Source organism: Topomyia yanbarensis, chromosome 3, assembly GCF_030247195.1.
Source record: "Topomyia yanbarensis strain Yona2022 chromosome 3, ASM3024719v1, whole genome shotgun sequence".
NCBI classification, from domain to species: Eukaryota; Metazoa; Arthropoda; class Insecta; order Diptera; family Culicidae; genus Topomyia; species Topomyia yanbarensis.
Window position 1 is genome coordinate 340911950 of NC_080672.1, and position 22176 is coordinate 340934125.

A 22176-nucleotide genomic window follows, 5' to 3' on the forward strand; every position below is an offset into this window, starting at 1 on the left:
GATCTCCCTTCATGTCCCGCGTACAAACAGCGCGAGGAAAATCTTAAGCGTTCCCTTCAGGGACGCTCTAAGCGATCTTTTGCAGAAATGCTTAAGATAGCTACGCCACCTGTCTCTACGAACATCTTTACCAACTTGTCTACTGACGAAGGCGACTGTGATGAACCCCAGGAGGGAACATCTTCTGCTGTGCCTAGAAGTAGTAGAAAAAGGAAGAACATTTCTTCTTCCAAGCTTCGTCGTAAAGGCCAGAAGGTGTCTCTTCATGGTCCCCCTAAAATAACTACTCAAGGAAGTACTGGTGCAAAACCGAAGCAAGTCGCTCCCGGTCTCAGTAACCTGAGCTCAGAAAAGGAGTTCCCAGCACTTCCAGGAACATCAAAAACCCCAAGTGTTCCCATATCTCAGCCAGAGAAAGAAAACAGTGCTGGCTTAATAAATTTCTCTGACATTGTGGACCGTATTCTTACAGCGTTAAACATTTCTGACCCCCTTAAAAGTATCTTGATAAGCTTTCTCCCCGCAGTAAAAACATTTTTGATGCAGTTCACTGCGAAATGGCCCCTTCTTTCAGCGATTGTATCCTTCGATGGCTAATTCATCGAACGAGGTCAAGGATTTAATCACTGTTCTACAGTGGAATTGCAGAAGCATTATCCCGAAAATCGATTCGTTTAAAATCTTACTAAATAATTTGAAATGCGATGCATTTGCCCTATGCGAGACATGGCTCACTTCAGAAATAACCCTACACTTCCACGATTTTAATATTATTCGCTTGGATCGAGAAGACTCTTACGGAGGAGTACTTTTGGGGATCAAGAAGTGCTATTCTTTCAATCGGATCGACCTCCCCTCGACACCAGGCATTGAAGTTGTCGCTTGCCAAACCAGAATTAAAGGCAAAGACCTTTGCATTGCTTCCACCTACATCCCCCCTAGAGCCTCAGTTAGCCACCGACGGCTTTGCGATATTGCGGAACTCCTCCCCGCACCGAGGCTAGTTTTAGGTGACTTCAACTCCCACGGCACGGCATGGGGTTGCCTTCATGACGATAATCGATCTACCCTACTCCATGAGCTTTGCGACAACTTCAATATGACTATTTTGAATACGGGTGAAATGACACGGATTCCTGCCCCGCCAGCGCGTCCGAGCGCCTTAGACCTGTCCCTCTGCTCGACATCGCTGCGGTTAGATTGCATGTGGAAGGTAGTCTCTGATCCCCACGGCAGCGACCATCTGCCAATCGTAATTAATATTGCTAACGGTTCAGGGCAACCGAATACAATCAATGTTTCGTATGACCTCACACGAAATATTGATTGGAAGAGCTACGCGTCCGTGATATCCGAAAAAGTAGAATCGACACAAGAGCTTCCTCCGGAGGAAGAGTACGGGTTCCTGGCTGGCTTGATTCTCGATACCGCGATTCAAGCTCAGACTAAACGCGTACCAGACGCGAATTCACGCGGGCGTCCTCCCAATCCATGGTGGGACAAAGAGTGCTCAGACGTGTACGCGGAGAAGGCCGCTGCGTATAAGACCTTCCGGGACGACGGGCTGCCAGCTAGCTACCGACAGTACGCGATGGCGGAAACGCGCATGAAGAGTTTGATAAAAGCCAAAAAACGTAGCTACTGGCGCCGGTTCGTCGACGGACTAACGAGAGAAACATCGATGAGCACTCTTTGGAGTACGGCCCGACGCTTGCGAAACCGAAACAGTACTAATGAGAGCGTGGAATATTCAAACCGTTGGATATTCGATTTTGCCAAGAAGGTTTGTCCGGATTCCGCCCCGGCACAGAAGATCTACCGCGCCGCGTCCCCTCACAATAACGCGAACGAAACACCGTTTTCGATGGTGGAGTTCTCACTTGCTCTCTTATCATGTAACAATAAAGCCCCAGGGCCAGACAGAATCAAATTTAACTTGTTAAAGAATCTGCCAGACTCTGCCAAGAGACGCTTGTTGAATTTATTTAATAAGTTTCTTGAGGGTAATATTGTCCCTCATGACTGGAGGCAAGTGAAGGTCATCGCCATTCAAAAACGAGGAAAACCAGCCTCCGACCACAACTCGTATCGACCGATTGCGATGCTGTCCTGTATCCGAAAGTTGTTCGAGAAAATGATCTTGTTTCGCCTCGATAATTGGGTTGAAGCAAATGGCTTACTGTCAGATACACAATTTGGTTTCCGCAAAGGCAAAGGGACGAACGATTGTCTTGCGTTGCTCTCAACAGAAATTCAAATGGCTTATGCTAGCAAAGAGCAGATGGCATCAGTTTTCCTAGATATAAAGGGAGCTTTTGATTCAGTTTCTATCAAAATTCTTTCTGAGAAGCTGCACCAGCATGGTCTTTCACCGACTCTAAACAACTTTTTGCTAAACTTGCTGTCTGAAAAACATATGCATTTTTCGCATGGTGATTTATCGACATCACGAATTAGCTACATGGGTCTTCCCCAGGGCTCATGTCTAAGCCCCCTTCTCTATAACTTTTACGTGAATGACATTGACGAATGTCTTGTCAATTCCTGCACGCTAAGGCAGCTTGCAGATGACGGTGTGGTCTCTATTACAGGTCCCAAAGCCGTCGATCTGCAAGGACCATTGCAAGATACCTTGGACAATTTGTCTGCTTGGGCCCTCCAGCTAGGTATCGAGTTCTCCACGGAGAAAACTGAGCTAGTCGTATTTTCAAGGAAGCGTGAACCAGCGCAACTACAGCTTCAATTAATGGGTCAAACTATTGCTCAGGTTTCAACTTTCAAATATCTCGGGGTCTGGTTCGACTCTAAAGGAACCTGGGGATGTCACATTAGGTATCTGAAACAGAAGTGCCAGCAAAGGATCAACTTTCTCCGTACAATAACCGGAACATGGTGGGGTGCCCACCCAGGAGACCTGATCAGGCTGTACCAAACAACAATATTGTCGGTGATGGAGTACGGGAGTTTCTGTTTCCGATCCGCTGCGAACATACATTTCATCAAACTAGAGCGAATCCAATATTGTTGTTTGCGTATTGCTTTGGGTTGCATGCACTCGACCCATACGATGAGTCTCGAAGTGCTGGCGGGCGTCCTTCCGCTGAAAAATCGATTTTGGGAACTCTCATATCGATTGCTCATCCGATGCGATATCTTGAACCCGTTAGTAATTGCAAATTTCGAAAGGCTTGTCGAGCTCAATTCTCAAACCCGATTTATGTCCTTGTACTTCGATTACATGGCACAAAATATCAATCCTTCTTCATACTATCCCAACCGTGTCAATCTCTTTCATGCTTCTGATTCAACTGTATTCTTCGACACATCCATGAAAGACGAGATTCGTGGAATCCCGGATCACATACGTCCGCAAGTGATCCCAAGCATCTTTCATAGTAAATTTCGAGAAGTCGACTGCAACAAGATGTTTTACACCGACGGGTCAAGCCTCGACGGCTCCACTGGCTTCGGTATATTCAATCAAAACCTCACCGCCTCATTCAAACTCAATGATCCTGCTTCAGTTTACGTCGCAGAACTTGCTGCTATTCAGTATACCCTTGGGATCATTGATACTTTGCCCACCGATCATTACTTTATTGTCTCAGATAGCCTCAGCTCAATCGAGGCTCTCCGTTCAATGAAACCTGGAAAGCACATTCCATATTTTCTGGGGAAAATCTGGGAGCGCCTGCGTGCTTTGTCTGTAAGATCGTACAAGATTACCTTAGTTTGGGTTCCCTCGCATTGCTCCATTCCAGGTAATGAAGAAGCGGACTCTTTAGCTAAGGCGGGCGCTCTACAAGGTGACATATATGAAAGACCAATTAGCTTCAGCGAATTTTTCAGTATCACTCATCAGAGAACCCTCGAAAGTTGGCAAACTTCATGGAGCAATGGTGAACTGGGAAGGTGGCTACATTCGATAATCCCTAAGGTATCGACGAAACCTTGGTTCAGAGAGATGGATGTGGGTCGGGATTTCATTCGCGTGATGTCTCGGCTCATGTCCAATCACTACACGCTGGACGCACATCTCCGGCGTATTGGGCTCGTGGATAGCGGTATCTGCGCTTGTGGCAACGGTTATCACGAAATCGAACATGTTGTCTGGGCATGCGCCGAGTACTGTTCTGCCAGATCTCAACTATTCGATTCCCTTCGGGCCCGAGGAAGATCACCCAATGTCCCGGTTCGAGATGTACTAGCAAGCCGCGATATTCTCTACATGTCCCTTATATACACGTTCCTCAAAACCATCAATATCCAAATTTAAATGCCCCTATCTTTTCTCTTATTATTCCCAGAAGTGCCCTCTTCCGCCTACCGTACCCCAACGATGGTTTGATACGACTCCAAGACGAGACAAAACATCTGTCGAATGAACCAACAACACGAGATCTACAGTACAACATCACACACGCAGCGCGGTGTGTTCCCGATCCGTATCTGAGCCGTACTACGAAATCGTCTGGAGGAACCCCTGCCGGCTCGAGGAAAACCGCCCGGCGTCCCAATACTTGATACATCCGTTCGAATCTGTAATCCTGGTCGTTGATTCCTGATGCCGGAAACTGAAAGTTTATATTCCCCCCCCCCCCCCCTGTTCAGCCTTGTCCACCCTCTCTCCCATGTCTCTGATACACAGATGTATGACTTCACCCCTTCTCCCCTTGAATATCTTCCCAAAACTTATGTGCCCCCCTATCTTCTAGTGTTAGTTGATCAATCCGTTCGAATCTGTAATCCTGGCCGTTAATTCCTGATGCCGGAAACTGAAAGTTTATATCTCACCCCCCCCCCCCCCCCTTCAGCCTTGTCCGCTCTCCCTCCCATGTCTCTGATACACCGATGTATGACTTCACCCCCTTCTCCCCTTGAATATATTCCCAAAACTTAAGTGCTTAGTTTTAGTTGATCAATATTTAATCTCGTTAAGAAATGCCCAACAGTACCACTACTTTAAAATAGCCCTAATTAATTCCCCTTAATCTTGAACCACTCTTTCTAGTTATTTCTAGTTAATAAGCTTGTAAAATGTTCCGCTTAGTTAATAATTAATTTCTCCTACAATCTCCCTTCTAAAAATCATAAAGTGAATTACTATACAAAGAACACACAAAATGTCCCCCAAATCTTACGAATATTATATTATACCCTCTTTTATATGTATAAGTTAGCTGTAAAGTTTTTTTTTTAGTTTCATTATATAAAACAAAATAATATTGAAATGTGTAACCCCCTAGTTTTAAGAAATTCAAAATGTAAAACAATGAAAAAATGGCACCTTTAAGCTAACGCATACGTGCCTTATCAAATAAACAAATTGAAAAAAAAAAAAAATCAATATTACTAATACTAATTACTAATACTTACAAACTCAGCCCTCTTAGGACTCTAGCCCTTCGTCAGCTTATACAAGTAATCAAAAAATAACCAGTTTAATCTCACCAAATTATCCGCTCAAAGCATCGAAACTCGTTTTGAATGTCCAGTGTTAAACGGCATAATCTTCATTCTGACCATCGGCATCTACGTCCATCTATTAGGTTCTTCTAAACTTGCACCTGGGAACTCAATTATTCTGATCCTCTGTGCGGCTTAAGCCGACCATCCCTTTTTATTGGCAGTGCTTTATTCTCGAATTCCAGACTTCGATTCTAAACTCTGGTGACTTCTTCATTGATGTAAAATACGACACTTGAAAAATCTTCCACCCTCCGATAATCACATCAATATTTAACACTTAAAATGTAACTTCCGGAGGGTTTAACAATGCTGGAAAGCCCTATTAAGACTGCATGAAAAACGTTCTACCAGCAAACCCGAAAAATTTAATTGAATATTCAGGATAGAACAATCGGCAAAAGACACATCAATGCGGAACGGAAGCTAATTAGAGACTCGGTATTCGGAAACAATGCTAAATAGATAGTAAAACAAGAATAAGAAATGTACTCCCTTTTGAGTTTACGCCCACGAGTGGTTCCACTCAATGGCAGTGTTATACAAATTGTCGATCACCTCACACAATTGATTCTACTAATCTGTTCAAACTGTTTCGTGTTGTACCAACCGAACCACTAATTTGTAAAAAATACTTCCATTTTCTGACAATTTTGACGCGAGCGAAATTTTTTGCTCTCAACGCGTACCCTAATCTTCATTGCTTCATGGCCTTTTGGCATAAACTTAGCTTAAAATGCAAGATGTCATGAAGAATCGTAAAACAAATCAAAAACATAGAAACAGAAAATAAAGATCGCATTCCAAAACTAGGTCAAACCAGATGAAAAACAAATTAAATTAAGAAAATTTAAATTTTCCGCAGAAATACATTTGGATGAAAACGTATATTGACGGAAGACCTTTGCGACTAAAATGAAACAGTTTTCCCAAAAATTATTTCTACACTTTTGGAATGATTTTGATGGATTTTCATTATTCGACCACCAATCGATGCAGATAATTCCAGCTTAAAAAAATGGGTAGACATGGTCAGAAACACAACCGCCACCTATTTCCCAGAATACACAAGGAATTAATTATATGAATATGTGAATTAGTTATGGAATTTGCGTTTCGACTTCGTCTCATCAGAATCCGACACTAACTTAGTTAACGGACTAAACTAGCACCGGATTGACGCTAGCTCCAAAAACGAAGACACAATTTGTGTTCATGGGCAAACCCTGGTCAAGCGTGATGTCCTGCAAGAAAAGAAGCTTCAATGTTGTAGCTATCGGTGAACTCGATATAATACTGTTTTTAGTTGGATGGCATTGTACTTTGACGTTTCGGCCCACACAGTTGTTCCTGAAGATGAGTGCCGCTCACATACTTGCTATGTATGGCTATTTTCTATCTATATCTATAAAAGTCAATGTGTGTATGTATATGATTTATGGACTCTCAAACGGCTTAACGGATTGCTGTAAAAATTTATACATAGTAGGCATTTGTTATGGAGCAGAACTGATAAAGCACGGCAAACTATAGTGAGCTAGGCATGTAGCGCGAATGCCGGAAGCGAGAAGAGCTAACGTTATCTTTATCAGAGACCCTGGAAGAGGCAGCTTACTTCGGGGAAGGCTCTGCATTCGCACCAGCGCACAGTCAAAATGAGCAAATTCATGCCTTTAATTATTTTGTGGCTAAACTATAGGGTTTTGAGTTTTGGTGATTTCAGACAAGTTTTTGGAGTTATTAAGGCGGATTTTTTTAAGTTGACGGTCATGTTCCAAAATGAAATGTAAAGGCATTTCTGAAATATAGCTTTTTACTGAAAGGAGATAGGCGATTTGAGTCTTCAGCAACGTTGTAGAGAATGTTATTTTAAGTAATTTAACTGAAGATACTAACTCTCTATCTACAGCCGATTCGTTGTTATGAGAAGTTTTCGTTAGCACCCTTTAAAAATCTGTTTTTTGGAAATAACTTTTGTCGTATTCATTTCTCTACAACAATGTTCTCTGCAATGTTTTAGATATTGCAAAAAGCCACAACGTTGTTGAACATTTCAAGACGCTCCGATGCTTATATAAAGAGTTAGAGATGTTTCTTTGATTAAAAATGTCATATTTCTTAACCAGTTTTCTAAAAAAGTTGCAAAAATATGCAGGTGATATTGTATTATCTTGAAAGTACTATCAATCTACTGCAAAGTAGGGTTGTGGTACCGGTAATACCGGTACCGAAAATCCCGGGAATACCGACCCATTTTTGGTACCGTAATACCGGTACTGAACAAAAGACAGTACCGGTATTTTCGGTACCATCCAATTTTTTATGAAAAATATGTGGATTCTCTAGGGGGACCTGTCTCAAAATATCGGTCTGCAAGATGACTTTTAATTATATTAATTACCTTCTATAAGTTAAACATTACTAGCTCCCGTTGTACTGAACGGTATGTTTAAATTCCTGCTTTATTTTGTCGAAATTCAATTTTAACGATCTTGTATTAAATTTCAAAATATTCACATCTAGCGTAAGAGACGTAAAAATCTGCTATGATTTTTTTAGTGACATTCTGATTTTTTTATTCAGTTCGTTTATTTGATAGGCACAAATGCGTTAGCTTGGCGGTGCCAAATTCTTTTGTTTTTTTACATTTTAAATACTTAAAACTAGGAGGTTACAATGTTCAGATATTTTTTTTATATTGAGAGGAAGAATTCTACAGCTATCTTAAGACTAGAAATACAGTTCTATATACAAGAGTGGGGACAAACGATTTTTTTTATGAAAAATGTTAAAACAAGGAATCCCGTTTGATATTCAAAAGGGGAGAAATAGTTTCTTACGAAATATTTTACAGTTATCTTAAAACTAGGAGAATAGTTTGGTATATAAAAGCGGGAACAAATATTTATGAGAAATTTCACAGATATCTTAAAACTAGGGATACAATTCTATTTACAAGAGGGGGGACAATAGTTTTAATGAAGAATAAAATTAACAGCTATCTTAAAACTAGAAATACAGAATACAAGTTATTTTTTGAAGGAGAATTATGCTTGGTTAAGATATTCAAAGGGGGTAGAAATCATGTTATACGACATTCTGATTGGTTTCCATTATTCACTGGGTGGCGCGTAATAAGACTATGATCTAAGTCATGTCTTTGGTTTGCTCTTAAACCTTTATTTATAGAAGAATGAACAGCGATTAAGTAGCTAACAATTTTAGACTTGGTGAACTCCTCCAAATGGGGCGATTTGTAATTATTGGTGATCGGAAAATTCAGCAAAACTTCATAGTTTACAGGAAAGCAAAGAGCCTTGGTATGTAGGTCGAAACCAATTTACAGAAAATCAAGAGAGGAAATGCGAGCAACCTGCTCGGATTTACTGCCATTCTCGCTTTGATTTACTGTTATTAATACTGTTTCTTACATTTACCATCTGTTGAAGTCGACAAAAGTCGCACCGCTTAGCAGTTATTGATTTCAAAGTGGCCCAGATTTCGATATAATAGAAGGTGACGCATGCAAAAAATATTTTCTGCTGAAATGAGTCATGTCATTCCGAATGAATTAAAAACAATAAACATGTTTTTTGATCAGCACAAATCAATCATCTGAGAATGAGGTCATCAGTTTGAGCATTCAATTCCACTTTGAAGCTTTTTTTCGATTTTTTAAAAAAAATATTCGAGTACCGGTACTTTACCGGTACTACCGGCACTGAGGGCTTCAGTACCGTAGTACCGGTTCTTGCCAAAAAGGGTCGGTACTGCGAACTTTACTGCAAAGTCATGAAGAAATGGTTAGTATCCGTTGGTATCCACGAATGTTGCGTACAAATGAAACGGTGAGTATTTGAGTTCTAACGGCGTTTATATTCTATTCAATGTTAAATAATGGGAATGTGGCAAAGGTCTACAATAGAATGTTGGTGATCTAGTTATCTTATCCTCTTTCGATGAACTGTTGTTTGCGTTGTTATGTAAATTTTTATTTGGATCGTTCTCAATTTTACTCGAAAATTGCAACAACTTACGTTTACCAATTTCGACGACAAACAAAATCGCTAACTAATAAACGGCTACATGAAAATGCTTGAAAAACTGAAAGCATACTGGAATGCCTAACATAAAATTTATTGTCAGTAATATATAGATCAAATAGAATAGAAGCATCCGATGAACAATGAATTTCGAAGTTGCATTATTTCACTTTTGCACTTGTACACGGTTTACAATATACCAAGCAAATATTCATGTAGATATCGACGAGGGGGGTAAGAGATTAGGTTCATTCGGTGAAAATTGCTTCTAATACATTTTGTCAATTTCCATATAATAATGCAACAATTGAGCTTAATTTCTCTAATGTTCGAGGCAAATTGTTGAAAATAATTGAGAGTGAATCTGTGGAGGAGACTTTGAGAAAATAGGTGTGCATAACTCAGAATCTACTGGACAAATTATTACAAAATTTTGTACAGTACTTCTTCACACAATTTCCAATGGAACTACGAGCACTTTTTTGTTAAATTATAGTATTACCTTCACAATAACTCATTAATTGATTATAATAACTAAAATAATTTTGAATACAGTACATATAAAATGGTTGAATATAATGAAGCCAGATAGCGCTGAAGAAAAAAACTCAAATGATCGCCGTTTCATTCTTTTATAACATTCTTGGATACTAACAGATACTAACTACTCCTTTGGGATTTTGTAGTAGATTGTTACTACTTTCAAGATAACATTATTTCATTTGCATATTTTTGCAACTTTTTTAGAAAACTTTTTAAGAAATATGACATTTTTAATCAATGAAACAGCTCTAACTCTTTCTATAAACATCGGATCGTCTTAAAATATTCAACAAAGTTGTGGGTTTTTACAATATCTAAAACACTGTAAAGAACATTGTTGTAGAGAAATGAATACGACAAAAGTTATTTTAAATAAACTGATTTTTATGGGGTTCATTGGAAAACTTCTCATAACAACGAAACGGCTGTAGATAGAGAGTTAGTATCTTCATTTAAATTACTAAAAATAACATTGTCTGCAACTTTGCTGAAGACTCAAACTGTCTATCTTTTTCCAGTAAAAAGTTACATTTCAAAAATGCCTTTACTTTTCATTTTGGAACATGGTCGTCTACTTCTGAAAAGCTGTCTTAATAACTCCAAAAACTTGTCCCAAGTCACCAAAACTCAAAACCATATAGCCGCAAAAAAATTGAAGGCATGAAATTGCTCATTTTGACCACTGTGCAGCGCCAAAACGTGCGTTTAATTAATGGTGCTCTAGGAGTTGATTTTAGCGATTTGGTGTGTTAGGAACACTTTTTTAGAATGGAAACCCCCTTCTTTTGATGTGTGCTGAAGTCATGATGTCAATGACAAAGTTATAGAAAATTCTACTACGAGAAAACTTGCTAAACATGTCAACTCTCTAAAATACAATGGTGTTGAGATACTGCGCGTTGTTCGTGGAAGGCACCCAAAAAATCATTTTTCATTATAACTTTTTTCTGATATTTTTTTAATTCTTTAAGTTGTTGGAATTGAGAAACTACAGGTATTTGTCGAAGACATCAACATTTTTTATTTTAAAACATAAGAGTTATTGAATAAAGTAGGTTAAAAATACCGCCATTTTGAACGTCAATTACTAGAAGATGTGGAAATATGTGGAAGACATTTCGATGCTATGAGAAAGACAGTACTCCAAGAAAAAATACTAGTCACAACGGGCATCCACTAGCCCGTATGTAAAAATCTCCTTCCAACATTACATGTTTTGTATTTTGTAACAAAATAAGAAGGACTTTTTCAACATAACCTTTTAAGGCGATTTTTTCTATTTGTCAAATATGCCAAAAAATCATTGGAAGTTTAAATGTACACATATGAATCCCGAACTCTCAGTTTTTGTAATCTCAAAATTACGAATTATTCATAAATTTACACGATAACATATGTGAATATAGTCGTGATTCGGTGGCCTCTGTCCAACTAACGAATTTGATTCGCTAGGTGGACCGACTGACAAATGTCAAAAACTCTTCAAAGGAGACGTTAAAAATACATCTGTACACACCGCTAATTACTGTCAAGTAGATTGTCAAAGCAGATTTGACATGAGATTTTGGCGTTCAGAAGCTTTTTAGTAGGACAATGGTCCACCAAACGGAGGTCCAACTAAAAAGTGGTCTAGGTACAAAGTGACCCACCAGCGAATCACAACGTTACTAAAAGATGCACAAAAATTTGTGACTGTGGTAAAAACCATAACGAACAGGTGTAAGCCGTTTTGATGAAATGATTACGGGGTCAGAATTTCCATTAATTATTTTGTTTCACAAATTGCGTTTAATCTTTCAAAATGCGTGTGCAATGCACATTGAATGATTAAATATTTGAAATTAAAATTTGACTGAGTTGTACGTGAAAAAATTTGTCTTAAGTTTTTCTGGCAAGTCTAGTCCTAAATGGCAACTTTGATTACGTAATCGTTTCGTGAAAACGTCATCTAATATTTTTAGTTATGGTTCTTACTTCTGCAAATACTGTCAAAATTTGTGCATATCTTTTAATAATCACATTCGAAATCATGTTAATTTATGAATAAATCGTAATTTTGAGATTACAGAAACTGAGAGTTTTGGATTCATATGTGTACATTGACACTTTCAATGATTTTTTGGCATATTTGACGAATAGAAAAAATCACCATAAAAAGATATGTTGAAAAAGTCCTACTTATTTTGTTACAAAACACAAAGAATGCAATGTTGGAAAGTAGTTTTTACATACAGGCTAGTGGATGCCCGTTGTGACTAGTATTTTTTCGTGGAGTACTTTCCACTGTCTTTCTCATAGAATCGAAATATCTTCCACATATTTCCACATCTTCTAGTAATTAACGTTCAAAATGGCGGTATTTTAACCTACTTCATTCAATAACTCTTAAGTTTTAAAATAAAAAATGTTGATGTTTTCGACCAATTCCTGTAGTTTCTTAATACTAACAACTTATAAGAACATTTAAAGAATTGAAAAAATTTCAGAAAAAATCAACACCATTGCATTTTGGAGAGTTGGCATGTTCAGCAAGTTTTCTCGTAGTAGAATTTTCTATAACTTTGTCATTGACATCATGACTCTATTTCAAAAGTTAGTAGAAATAAATTTTCTATCTCACTTTTAGGTGGATTAATCACAATTCAGCACACATCAAAAGAAGGGGGCTTCCAATCTGAAAAAGTGTTCCTAACACACCAAATCACTAAAATCAATCCCTAGAGCGCCATTAATTAAACGCACGAATTGGTACCATTGCGACCACTGTGCAGCGTGTATTCTAAAAAAGCTGGAGACTGGGTGCCCAAGTTCGAGCCACCTGGAAGTCTGAAATACATTTTTTCAAGATTCGGAACACCCGGATTATGCTGTATTTCTCCGTAAGGGGAAAAGATTGGGTAAACACCAACATTTCTCCCCAAGGCGAAATTTTTTTTTTGTGAAACCACTCTTTGTATGTGAAGGGCATATATCCTAACTTAATAAAGTCATGGGAGACTTTGTCTCATCAGAAACCGACACTAACTTATTGCCGGAATAATAAGTTTTGGCTTCGCTGTGTCTCTTCGGCGTAACAATACTTCTGCTTAAATGGAATATCACGTTTGACCAGTCGTTTGATTCGAAACACAAATTGTGTTTCAGTTTTGGGATTTAGCGTCAAATAAGCGCTAAACTCTTCCGGCATTAAGATAGTATCGGTTTCTGATGAGACGAAATCGAAACGCACCCATGACTTTATTACACCCAGACGCACGATGATGATGGTGATGCGGGACGTCGGGTCATAATCAATTGACCCCAAATTTTGCATAGTTGTTTGGAACCCTGATTAGAACCAGAAAATATTTGATCTCGCTTGATGTGGTCAAATTTTTGTTTTTCCATACAAAAGCACCCCATGCTTCTAGCTATGGATATAACTGGTTTCTGCCTAAAAATTAACAAAAGGCTAAACAGAAGTTTTCATTTACCAAAACGGGAACCATCGGTATTAAAATTCCAATCATCTCACATTGCTTCCAGTATTCATTAGGCACATGCATTTTAATTACTCACATCGTCGAATACCCATCACACTTTCCGTCTGGGACCCGCAAGAACCAACTGTCAGTCAGCAAGTGTGTAAAAGGTACGTGTACGTAACATTCCCATCATTGTAAGCTTCGCCATCTCCTTCTGTCCAACGGCAGGTTAATATTACTATATGTACAGTAAAAAAAGTAATTAAAATCAATAAGTAAAGCACATTTTAATTCACCATCACCGTACTGTAGCTCTCATCAAGAATGGCTTGCACGAACGAGCATCCACGGTCCAGTTGTTGGACAATCCTGACGACACGTTACGTTTGCCATTCGGTCCAATTCTGATGGGTGCTACATGACAAGTTTTGCACGTTTCCATCAGAAAGTGCATATTTTAAATGTCTGGAGAATAAATTTCGCAGGTTTTTGCACCGAAAAGTGCGAGCGACATTTTTCTGGTGCCTCCGTAATTTGTTTTGGAACCAAAAATATTTGGAACTTGGAATTGCAAATGCGAGCACCTGAGAAGTTGTGAAGTGTATGAGAGCGGAATACGGACAGGACAGGTTTGCTCTGGAAAACTAAACTTTTTTTTCGCATCAAGGACTTGTGGCAGATGTGAATAAAAAAAATTAACTTATCTGTTTGTTGTTGCCTTAGTCGAAAACACGTGTTATGTGAAATTCGTTTAAAAGCTCAACGGTTATAATGAAAAATGTGCTACTTAAGTATGCTGTCGTATGGAAACTGTTGCTATTTGTTTTGAAAATAAGCAACGAGCGAAGATTTCGAATATTCGCTGTTAATTCTGATTATCTTTCCTTTTTATTTGAACTTCCTTCGACTCCTAAATAGAGTTCCATTAGCAATTATTTTGATTTTTCATCGGTTTAAACGCGCTATCGTTTCAGTTTTTTTGCAAATTCGATTGCTTATCCCGTATCGAACTTAGACATAGTGTCGGTTTTTTTTCAACTCTGGTCAATATATGGATTTCGGTGAAATCTATTCACTCGTGTTTGCTGCTATCGACCATTGTTTTATTTTCGCATTCGGCATACCCGTGCTCATTCACAGTAGTGAACGTCAACTATACGAAACCAATAGTGTTTGTCCGGTGCCGTCATAAGGAGAACAATGTCTAAAAAGTGTGATGCGAGCCCTTGTTTCTCCGGTACCGTTCGCAGTGGCAAAGTTGAGTGTGGAAAATGTCGCAAATCCTTCCACCTCAAGTGTGCTAGTTTGAATAGCAACCAGCACAAAGCCGTACGCGATTGTCCCGGAGCCTTTTGGTTTTGTCAGTTGTGCCGTAGCTCTGGAATCCATCAGCATCAACCAATACAAAACCCTACACTCGATCTCATTCTACTCCGTATAACATCTATAATGAAACTAGTTGGCCTACAAATCGATGCTACTCGTGCTTTGTGTCGCAATCTTTCCAACGGACCACCACGCCCCAGTAACTGCAACCAGCCTCATAGCCAACCCACCCATCCCAACGCTACTGTTAACTTCGAGGAAGAGCTGAATCGGATGCACTTCTCATTCTCCGAAATCTTCAACTCACTCATGCCTGGCGACGATACTTCCTGCGGAAACAAACGAGACCGTACCTCAAGTTTCAACTCATCTCGACGGCCACGGGAAGATAAGCGACGGAGAGTTGATGTTTCAATCGGTACGTCTGATTTTTCCAATATTATACCAGTCCCTCTTATAGATGCACCTGTGAACACCTGCGCTATTGATGATATTGCATCTGCTGCTGCTAATTCCGAGCTCATACCGACTACTACTACGCCGCCGACTAACGTTATTACTACTGCTGCACCCATTGCCATCGAACCTACTGCTACTGCTGTGTGCTTTACCGAATCAACTGCTGCTATATCAACTGCCACTGCATCTGCTGCGATTGCATCAAATGATGCATCTAATATCATCGTTTTGCCTTCTTATACCGAGACCACTGCCGTCACTGGTCTTGCTGCACCCACTACCGCCATAGCCACTTCCCATGCCACTGTTACACCTATTTCAATAGCAAATACTACTGCTGCACCTGCTATTGCCGCACCACCTCGCCCATCTGCTGCCGCTGCACCACCTGCAATTGCTCCAGTTTTCGAAACCATTCCATCGCTGATCACCCCAGCATATGCTGCGCGTTCATTTGCTCCCGCCGCAGCTGCCATGCGCACTAACAGCTCCACATCCGCTTCCCACAACGCAAATACTGCTAACGCAACCGTATGTTTCAACACCGGCGCCAGTGTACGTGCTGTCGTCGATGATCAACCCCACCGTCACAGTCAACAATTTCTACAGCAGCCCACGGTTCCCGGATCACAGTTTGCCATACAAAGCTTAAGTATTCCTAATTGTAATTTAATTGAACGTTCTGAAACATTAACAATTCCAACGCTCTCGGTTGCACCTCCCACAATATCAAGAAAATGGTTCTATGTAACTCGATTCCAGCCAAATGAAACTGCTAATAATTTAATCCTCTATATAGTAAGCAAATCCAGGTGCGACCCAAACTTGATTTTCTGTGTTAAGCTAGTACGCCAAGATCGTGAACAGGAACGACCGTTATCTTATGTATCTTTTAAGATCAGTGTTCCTACTACGCTCGAGGGACTCCTCACCTCAAAGGATTTCTGGCCTCCCGGGATTACTATCTCTCCTTTTTTAGATCGGAGTTTGAACAAACGTTTTCAAACCGCCCCGTTGGTGAAAGAGAATTTGCTACCAAGTCAACGTCTTTCCAATACAATGCGACAAATAACCAATGGATTACCAGCACGAACAATTCAATCGCCGAGAACCCCTTTGCTACTCAATACCCCATTGCCCAATCAACTCTATCAGTACACCCTTCAAGCCCATCGCACACCAACATACCCACTTCAACTGCCACGAGAACGAGGAATTCAGACATCACTGGTTTGAACCAACAACTCGAATTTTATTACCAAAATGTTGGCGGTATGAATACGAGAATAACTGATTACTACTTAGCCTGCTCCGATGCATCATATGACATCTATGCCTTTACTGAAACCTGGTTGAATGGTAATACGTTATCACACCAAATATTTGGCCCGCTTTACACCGTTTTTCGGTCCGACCGAAATAGTTCTCACAGTAGCAGGAACCATGGAGGCGGAGTTCTTATTGCAACGCGTTCTCGCTTTAAATCACGCCAACTCTTTCCCCCTAATTGCTCATGTGTAGAACAAATATGGGTCGCTCTAACGCTTTCAAAATCTACGTTATTCATTTGCGTAATATATATTCCTCCGGATCGTACCAGCGACGTAATATTGTTTAATGAACATCTTAGCTCTGTTACATGGATCGCTTCACAAATGAAAATTAGTGATAATATGGTAATACTTGGCGATTTCAACTTCCCAGGTATTAAGTGGGTCTCCTGTCCCGCTAAGTACCTCTTCCCTGACAACTCATTATCCACCGTTAGTCACCTAGCAACAGAACTGTTGGACAGTTACAACACCGCAGGACTAGGACAAATTAACAACATCGTTAACAGTAACGGCCGTGTACTTGACCTATGCTTTGTTAGTTTAGACTTAATTAATGACTGTTCCATTTCTGAAGCACCGTCTCCGCTTGTAAAGAAATGCCACCATCATCAACCTTTACATCTTTCGATTCGCGATTGCTCGCCCATCGTCTTTCGAGATATATCTGAGTCTATCTATTATGATTACAAAAATGCAAATTTCCTCGCCATGAACCAATTCTTGAGTAACATCATTTGGAGCAATGTTGTCGATGGAAGAGATGTCAACGAATCTGCAACCGTCATATCGAACGTTCTACTGTACGCTATAGACCAGTACGTACCCAAAAAGTTAAAAAAAACTCCCTGCTCCCCTCCCTGGACAAATAGAACACTGCAACGTTTAAAATCTGCCAAAAGATCTGCTTTGAAAAAATTCTCGAAATTTCGCACGCGCCCATTGAAAATTCGTTACATTATTTCCAACGACAGATATAAACGTTTAAACAAACGTCTCTCTCGTATCCACGAACAACGCACTCAAAATCACCTAAAGTCCAATCCAAAGGCCTTTTGGAATTATATAAATAATCAAAGGAAGGAGTCAGGTTTACCATCGGTCATGATCCGTGATGCAAAAGAAGCTTCATCTACCAAAGATATTTGCGATTTATTTCGTAAGCAATTCAGCAGTGTTTTTACATACGATAAACTGAACTCTTCAGAAATATCTACTGCTGTTCTAAGAGTTCCATGTGGGCTCCCCATCGGTCAACATCCTCGTATCACTTCTGATGCAGTTATTACTGCATGTAGAAAGCTAAAAAAATCATGTAACGTCGGTCCTGATGGGATCCCAGCGATTGTTCTAAAACAATGTTCTACAAGTCTCGCTACACCCTTATCATGCCTTTTCAACGACTCTCTGCGATCAGGGATTTTTCCTGACTGTTGGAAGCGATCCTTCGTTTTCCCGGTTTTTAAAAAGGGATGTAAACGCGACGTGCGCAATTATCGCGGAATTGCAGCCTTGTGCGCTACATCCAAACTATTCGAGTCAATCGTCCTGGATTTTGTTACTCACAACTGCCGTAACATAATAGCTGAAGAACAACATGGATTTATTCCTAAGCGATCTACCAGTACCAACTTAGTTTCCTACACATCATACATAACTCATGCGCTCCAACAAAGACATCAAGTTGATGCGATTTATACAGACCTTACTGCAGCTTTCGACAAGATCAACCACCGTATAGCTGTTGGCAAACTCGAACAGCTGGGTTTTAATGGACCTTTTCTTAATTGGTTGCGTTCATACCTATTTGGCCGTCAAATGAGCGTTAAAATTGGAGATACTCTTTCCCTACCATTTGCTGCTACCTCCGGAGTTCCACAGGGCAGCCACCTGGGACCCATAATCTTCCTGTTATACATGAACGATGTCCACCTTTTACTAAAATGTGTCAAGCTTTCCTATGCCGATGACTTCAAGCTATTCACCATCGTAAAATGTCTTGATGATGCAAGACTTCTTCAATGCGATCTAGAAATCTTCGCTAATTGGTGCAGCAACAATCAGATGGTCTTGAATGCATCTAAGTGCTCCGTAATATCCTTTACTCGTAAGCATTCATTAATTATTTTCAATTATGAACTTTATGGCAATAATCTTCGGAGAGATACTTCTGTTAAAGATCTAGGTGTAATTCTTGACTCAAAGTTAACATTTAGAGACCATGTTTCATACGTAACATCAAAGGCTTCCAGAACACTTGGATTTATCTTTCGTACAGCCAAAAATTTCAGAAATGTGCACTGTTTAAAGTCACTCTATTGCTCTCTAGTACGCTCGATATTAGAATATGCATCAGTGGTCTGGGCACCATTCTATCAAAACAGCATCAGCCGAATCGAGTCCGTTCAACGCAAGTTCTTACGATTTGCCTTGCGCCATCTTCCCTGGAATGACCCGATAAATTTGCCCGCATACGAAGACAGATGTAAATTGATCGGTCTAGACCTGCTCAGTTGTCGTCGCAATGTCGCAAAGGCTTTGTTTGTCTCCGATATTATTCAAGGTAATATCGACTGCTCCGCATTACTCCAACAGCTGAACTTCAACATCCATCGTCGTGTTTTGCGATCCCATACTTTTTTCCGCCTTCCTGTTGCTAGAACTAATTATGGTCATAACGAACCCATAGCCTGTATGAGTCGTATGTTTAATCAACTCTTTGATGCCTTCGACTTTAATTTGTCCCGAGCCACCATAAAAAAAAGTTTTTTGAAGTCATATCCACTGTTTAGTTGCTTTCGTTTATAAAATTTTTGTATTATGTTGTAAGTAGTACTTAAGCCAGTTTCACTTTTCGAGTTTGTGTTAGACATAGTTAATAAGTACTGAACTTACTTGTATGTTCTATCATTGTATATTATTTGTATTCTGTGTATTATATAGTAATTAGCTTTTTTGTCATTAGGGTTAGCATATTGCCTGTTGACAATGAAAAGATGAGAAGGTTTTATGCCTACTGGAGAAGAGGCAAAAATGAGCTTCACTCCAGCGGGCTTTTCCCTGCTCCACAAATAAACAAATAAACAAATAAACACGGATATATTCCGTTTGGAAACGATTTTGGCGCATCTCTCTACCTCTTCCAGTATCCAGTACATCAACACAACAAGTAAACTCGAATAGCCAGGCCCAGCCCGGCTGAAACAGCCAGCAATGACATACAGCTAGCTAGTCAGTGCGGTTTGTTCTGGTTGGATTTTAATGGTCCTTCAGGCGCCACGCTCACGTCCGGATAGATTTATTGGATGGAAAAAACGGCAACTTTTGGGTTCGGTTCTTTTTTTGTCTTCGATATAACATCACTGCTTATCTTTTTGTAGCTTCCTCCTGGGTATGTGAACGCCGCAAAGAGAATAACCGAATGTAGCGCGGATCGCTGGATTTTGGTGAGGTGAGGTTGTGAGAGTCAGATTTGAAGCACCGGTGGTACAGACCGACAGAGATAGTAGGGTAACATGTGATAATTGTTTCTTTGATCAGATAAAATGGGATTGAGTCGAACAGTTGTCTTTTGGGGTCTGTTATTCGGTGACATCAATTGGCTTCAGGTTTGGCTACTGTGCGATGTGGCAGGCGTTTCCGTTTTCCAGGAACCGGAATGTGAACGTGAAGAGTGGAGGGAACTTTTTTGCTGTTTTTTTTTTTTATTTTTATGCCTACAGACAACGAAATATACCTATAAATAAAAAAACTCACTAAGCATTCGATTAAATAAAAGCAGGCACCTACCCGAAAGCAGATGATAATAAAATTCGCAACATTCCTCATTACCACCGGCAATCAAAGTCGTGAAGGTGTGACACTTAACACATTTCCTATTGCCCCTCCGGTCGAGCAGGTGAACATAAAAAGCCAAACAAATAACCGTTAAAATCAACGATGTAGGTATTATTATATAGTAATAATCGAACGACCGGCATCAGCAATTTGCGACCCGGCGACTGACCGCTAGCTGGCCCGAAGGGATTCACCGCGGTAGGTTCGTCGCTAAACGAATTTGTACAGTCGTAAAATCCGGCACGCAGCAGAACAACAACAACAACAAAAAATGTTTCATCGTACTGAAATTGATGGCTCCTATAAATTATCCGCCGCTGGAAGCGATTAAAGCTAAACCCTCCCTCCAACCCTGCTGGCTCGGCCAAAAGGGGGCGCGCAAAACAAACTTCACGCCGGGTTGCGCTTCGGGGCACCACTCGAGCTGCCATCGCGTCGCGTCGATAGCCTACGGGCATGGCCTGGTCAACACCGTGGCCTCATAGCACCCCCCTGCGATTGTCAAGTGGGACCCTACCAGCACAGGCAAAAACTTGAATCGTTAGAAAACTTGTTGCTTCTAATTAATACATAATACACATACTTCAGCTCGGCGGGGCGAAACAAATTTTGACTCGTAGTCTTCCCCAAATCCCCGTTCCTTCCATTGTTGGCATCCGTCAGATCTCCGCTAACGAATCTCGGACCTCACACATCATAAAATCGAGAGAGGATGAAGATTTGTCTATCTGGCCATTTTCCGGCACCTGTGGAGCCTGTTCTCGTAGTTGACAGACAAAAAAGATGGCGTTCATTAAAACGGGCCGACGGTGGCCTGGGAACGGAGTGGTGATGAAAGACGGATGGTCATTATGTGGATGAAATATACATATTCGAATAGTAAAAATTTATTGTTTCGAGTTCTAGCTAATTATCGAAGAATTGAGAAATTTATAATCACGGTTTTACGGCAGGAATTGATGTTTTGATACCGGGAATGATTCGTTTTGAATATCCCACAAGGCCAGAAGGGTAAAAAAAACTAAATTAAAACTCGATGTTGGGTGAGTATGAGACGATGAAAAGGTAATTATTGGCAATTAAGTGGTTCACGAATGGTGAACAGTCGAAAGTTTGACAATGTTCTCGAAAACAAACTAAAATATCTAGAACTTCTATTGCCGTGAGTGCCACGACGCACAGTGGTGGGTCTTCAACCAAAAGTCGAACATATCGAAAAATGTTGCTTAAAATGGCTGAAAATCACATGTTAAGCTAATTTTGGCGCCGAGATCATTTTTGAAGTCAAAAGTTATAAAAATTGAGATATTTATTCCATGCAGTGTCATTGAACCTTTGCTATTAGTATAATTTAATTTTTTTATGTCTAAACTCTTTTTACCTGTTAATTATATCAATAACAACATAACAATTGGATAAAACTGCTTTAAATCTCTATATAAAGTGTTTGTCAACGTTTAATTCACTTTTTATTTGGCGCTAAGCACCATGCGTTTCCATACCAGCAAAAAAATTAAAAAGTCGTATTTAAACGCCTTCGGACAAAAAAAATATTTATTTATTTATTCATCAATCAATTGTAGACTACATTACACAAACATCAATTGCTTATATACTATACTGTATACTATTCCTATGTAAAACTGTAATGTTATAAACTTGTTCGGGGCACGGTAAGGTCAATACTTCCACAATGCTCGTTATACA

The 22176-nt window shown here is 39.9% G+C and overlaps 1 protein-coding gene across 1 annotated transcript; it reads left to right on the forward strand.

Annotated features, from left to right (window-relative positions):
• The first annotated feature begins 14716 nt into the window (after positions 1 to 14716).
• On the forward strand, positions 14717 to 20954 carry LOC131688131 (uncharacterized). The gene is made up of 4 exons (XM_058972284.1): positions 14717 to 15260; positions 15303 to 15965; positions 17006 to 19333; positions 20698 to 20954. Exons 1-4 carry the CDS (start codon positions 14717 to 14719, stop codon positions 20952 to 20954), a joined length of 3792 nt encoding a protein of 1263 aa, XP_058828267.1.
• The last annotated feature ends 1222 nt before the right edge of the window (positions 20955 to 22176 follow it).